General features: G+C 36.2%; 1 protein-coding gene across 1 annotated transcript; it reads left to right on the top strand.

Annotated features, from left to right (window-relative positions):
• The first annotated feature begins 1,452 nt into the window (after nucleotides 1-1,452).
• Nucleotides 1,453-3,200, top strand: LOC131050853 (protein NODULATION SIGNALING PATHWAY 2). The gene has a single exon (XM_057985149.2). It carries the CDS (start codon nucleotides 1,453-1,455, stop codon nucleotides 3,097-3,099), a length of 1,647 nt encoding a protein of 548 aa, XP_057841132.2. The 3' UTR covers nucleotides 3,100-3,200.
• The last annotated feature ends 2,047 nt before the right edge of the window (nucleotides 3,201-5,247 follow it).

Here is a 5,247-nt window from a genome sequence, read left to right as displayed (position 1 = left end):
TAAGATTCTTCAGTTGTCCGGTTCCCTCCTGGATTTAGTTACTTTCACACACATTCCTAGGGATTGGAATGGTGTTGCAGATTGTTTGGCCAAATGGGCCTCAAATAGAATGTTGGGTTGGAATATAGTGGATAGAGAGAAATTCCCTCCTGATATGGCTATTATGCTAGATCAGTTAGTGGATAGTGATAGGGTTCTCTAGTACTCTCTTCTTGACTCTCTATTTGTATCTCTATTGTGATTGAATAAATTTTTACCCCTCTTTTAATCAAAAAACAACCAAATTTTATGACATATTAACTACTACAAATTTCTTATATGTTAGAATAACTAATTGCTACATGTAAATAAAAGAAAACGAAAAAATTAACAAAAACTAATAGATTAAAAATCAATGTGATTAGTAAAGATTTTGTTGAAAAAAACTCACAACCAAAACAAATCATATTGTAAACATGTAGATGATAGTGAGTTTAAATCTTATATAAAAAAGAAAAAAGAAAGAGAGTTATGGATAAAATCGAAAGTCAAAACACGTTTTGTTTCATTCCACTTCTGTGCATAGTGGATAGTGATAGGGTTCTCTAGTACTCTCTCCTTAACTCTCTATTTGTATCTCTTTCGTGATTGAATAAATTTTGACCCTTCTTTTAGTCAAAAAACAACCAAATTTTATGACATATTAACTACTACAAATTTCTTATATATTAAATAATTAATTGCTACATGTAAATATAAGAAAACGAAAATTAACAAAAACTAATAAATTAATAAATTAAAAATCAATATGATTAGTAAAAATTTTGTTGAAAAAAGTTCACAATAAAAACAAATCATATTGTGAACACGTAGATGATAGTAAGTTTAAATCTTATATAAAAAAAAAAGAAGAGAGAGAGAGTTATGAATAAAATCAAAAGTCAAAACACGTTTTGTTTCATTCCACTTCTGTGCTATCTTTGGTTGCTCTATGCTCATGAAAACCTCCATATTATCATTATTATTATTGAGGATATCTGATCAATTTCAGCATTCATTTTCCCAGACGGAACATGCATAAAAGTCTTTGCATGGTGGTGGTGGTTATGGACTCTAAAATATCTCTGAGTCTATCCAGGCAGTCATTCATTTAATACATAAAAATGTTTGCACCTGGGCATCGTTAGATTTTACTAGCCGAAAACATCATGAAATTTCTAACTTTAACTTTTCTCTCAATCAAATTTATCGGCAAATTACAATTTGGATCACAGTCAAACATGAACAGCTCTATCTTTCGTTAAGTCAAAAAAAACGGCCTTATAAATACTATGAATAGTACTCTCCAACCAACCAACTTCATTTAAAATATCTTAAACCCCATTTGACAGGGATATAAATTGCTGTGGCCACCATTCCTAAGTGGTCGATGATATTGTACCCGAATCTCCTTTCATGATGGAGGGATGCATAATGCAGCAGTGGGAAGATGGGTATGATCACAAAGATTTGGGTTGTTGGAATTCTTCTTTCATCAATACATTAGATTTTAAGGAGGATGATCTCTTATTGCCCTCTTGGAACAATCTCTTGTTTGAAGAAGATGGATCAAAAGAGACTTTACTGCACATTAGAGATGAAGATTCAGTGCTTCACGATGAGATCTTGTTAGATTTGAGTTTCAATGAATCAATTGAGTTTTCTTCCATGGAGGAGAAAATCCAGGATGGTTCAGAGCTGCCAGATAAGAATGATGAAACAATGATGGATTCTGAAGGGCTCTGTGAAGATAGCAGAGATGATTCTTGTGGAGCTGAAGAAGATTATAGTGTAGGAAATACATCAGGTTCTGTTGAGTGCCATTGGCCAGTTTCACCCTTTCTGTGCAAGAGTGATTCAGTAGAATACAAAGGACTAGCTCTTGTACATCTTCTGATTGTCTGTGCAGAAGCCATTTCAGATGGATCCCATGATCTTGTTGAAGTTATTCTGTCTAGGTTGAAAGAACTGGTTTCTTCAACTGGGGCAACCATGGAGAGGGTGGCTTATTATCTCTCTCAGTCCCTTGAGCAGAGGCATCATTGCTCAATTGCTGGTGATGATATGGAGGAGGATCTTTTCAATGCCTTCAAGAGTACCAAAGACCCAAATTATCTTGGGGCTCTTACATTACTAAATCAAGCATATCCTTATATTAGGTTTGCTCATTTCATAGCCAACCAAAGCATTTTAGAAGCCATCCCTGTTCAGCAGGCAAAGACACTTCATATTCTTGATTTTGACATAATGGAGGGCATGCAGTGGCCACCATTAATTGAAGCTTTGAAGAGTGAGGCTCACAAGATTTGCCACCTGAAGCTTACAGCAGTCAAATGGGATGATGATGATGATGATGATGATGATGATGATGGTGATGGAGATGGTGATGGTAATGGTAATGGTGGTAATGGTGGTGATTTAGGCCAATTTTCATTGTCCTGCAAAGACACAGGGAGGAGATTATCTGAGTATGCATGCTCTTTGGGGATTCCATTTTCATTCCAAGAAACCCAATTGGAAAATCTGAAAGACAATCTAAGTTGCAGTGATGATGAAATGGTGGTTGTCAATTGTATGTGGGCATTGCCACATATGTTGGAGCGCAGTTCAAAGAAGTTATCAAGATTCGTTGAGGGAACATGCCACCTGAATCCAGCTATCCTGACCTTGGGCACAGGACCTAATGGAATTCTAGGTCATAAAAAGGTCAATTTGTTAGAGCGTTTTGTTCGATGTCTGAAGAATTCATGTGCACTGTTTGACTCCATGGAAGCAGGATTGCCTGAGCAATATGGTTCTGCAAGAGCAACAATGGAACGCTTATTTATGGCTCCAATGATATGCAGGCCCATTCATTATTTGTCAGAGGATGAGGAATTTATCAGAGTGATGGACCTCCCACTGCAATATGGCTTTGCTGAAGGTCATATAAGCAACAAAAACACCATGAATGCAAAGCTTATGGCTGAGGAAGGAGAACATTACAGAATGGAAATAGAGGGCAATAACCAGCTACTTCTACAATGGCAATCTATTCCATTAACATCCATCTCTACTTGGAAACCAACAAATCTTGCATGAAGAAATTTGACCTACTTCAATGTTCTAAGTTTTGTACATTCAAAATGCTGAACACCCTCCTATTCATTCCTCGTTGAGATTTTGAGGGGTGATCACGTGCTCTTTTGTGGATATGTATATATATTTTTAAATTAATAGAAACTGACCATTCTTAAAATAAAATTGGACATCATTCAAAGTTCAGTTCGATAGATGTAAGAAAACCTATAGAGCAACAAGCCAAATGTGAAATGTTATAACTTGTCATACAAAATCATTTACTTCTTTCTGCGTGGAACTAATTGGTCTTGAGTGCATGCTTTTGAATGTAGAAGATTTTGGTCATGGGTGATGAATGTTTTACAAATAACAATTAAGATGACATATGCCATATTCAATATTTCATCGTCAGATTCCAATACGTTCAATGCATGCAAGGATTTTAGCATGTAACGACAAAACGCCAAAATGCAGTTCTCAAATTCACAGCAAACACCCACGTGGAGTGGGTGCACATGAATAGATTCCAAAATCAAACACTTGAGAGAGTTCTCTTAGGGTTTGTGTTTTTTTTTCTTGAAATACCTATTTCCATGTTAAATTGTATTCCTAGTATAGGAAAGCTTTTTACCTTTTCTTATTTATTTATTGTGGTTTTTAACTTAGTCTTTTATATGGTCATTAACTGTGTCGATCTAATAATTCTTGTTGGTGTTGAAGGTTTGATAGCTTTAAGCAATGGCATCTTTAAATAAGCATTCTTGGAAGTTTGTTTCCTTTGCATTTTATAAGGTAAGCATGTTGATCATTGTATGGATGTGGTTGCTTTTCATCTTTAAATTTGATAATGCACACAAATGATTAGAACATTTTAATTTTATAGGATATTTTGTTAGGAGGACTCCCCTAGATTTGAGCTTCATGAATGGATTAACAAGCATTGGGTCCCACATAAGATCAAGTTTGATGTTGTTCAAACTCTTACCAAAAGTTGTTTTCTTTTCTCTTGTATTGAGGCTAGCCAAGATGAGAGTATCCTCAAGCATGGCTCATGCTATGTTTGTGCATTATTATTAGTCTTTCAATTGTGGATGCATGATTTTCCCATATTGGATGAAAAGATGTTTCATATGTCTGTGTCTCTTGTATTTCAAATGTTTCATTTGTCTTATTGAAACTTATCGACTCCTATTGCTACCTCTCAAGGCAAATTCATTTGTATTGAACTAGATAGATTTTATCAAACTTACCCTTAAAACATGTGTACGTTGAGATTGATCTTTCCAAAGCCCAAAAAAGCCAATGGATATTCGAATTGGACATATACACCACGAGTTTGAAGAATCGGTTTTTTCCCTCTCTAAGGTAGGAAACATAGGTTGATAATAGTTGAAGTGGGAAAGCCATTTGTCTTCGAAATGAGAAATAGAAGTGGGAGTGTTCAAGCAAGCGCTAGGGTTTCAAGCTCTAGAGGAGCAAGGAGTGTAGTTGCAGCTGAAGAGGATGATGTCGCTAATAAAGACAGTGTTGATAGGTGTGGGCAAGCTCTATCTCTTGTTCTCGTGTTTTTTTTTTTCCTCTCTATGGTCTTTGTTTTTTGCATTTGGGTTTGTTCATTCTCGTTTTTTGTCACTAACATTGTGGTTGGGATTTTCATGGGTTGTTTTGTTGCATCCTGTGTCTGGTCTTCTTTCCTCTTGTGCCCTTTTGCTCCTTCTTGGTACGTCTAGTCTTCTTTTGTCTCTAACTCCCTTCGTTGGCTTAATCACAGCTTTGCATTTTGGCCTTGGTTTTTCCATGGTGGGTTTATCTCGGGTGGCTCACTTTTTGGTGTTTTATGTGTCTTTTGGGTTGGTGGTCCATGTTTGTGTGGGGTCTTTTGTTGTGGTCCCTTTGTTTTTTGCTTTGGTCAGATTATTGCTATAAATTTTCAAGGGCATAATATGGTTGCTTGTTCTCCTTGTTTTTGTGGTTATGCTCAGTTTTGTTGGTGCCCTTTTTGTTCTCGTTTCTCCTTTGCGAGCTAGTGTTGCTCTACCCTTGTTCCTTCTTTGTGTGATTCCTATGGAGGGGGAGTCTTCTCCTTTACATGTGGGGATTGTTCTTGTGTCCTTGGATTGGTTTGTCTCCTTCTATTGTTTTCTTCCTCTTCTATAGGTCCTATTGAGG

This window comes from Cryptomeria japonica, chromosome 1 (genome assembly GCF_030272615.1).
Source record: "Cryptomeria japonica chromosome 1, Sugi_1.0, whole genome shotgun sequence".
In the NCBI taxonomy this organism is placed as follows: domain Eukaryota; kingdom Viridiplantae; phylum Streptophyta; class Pinopsida; order Cupressales; family Cupressaceae; genus Cryptomeria; species Cryptomeria japonica.
The sequence above is the reverse complement of the archived record's forward strand: the minus strand, read 5'-3'. Positions and strand labels throughout refer to the sequence as shown.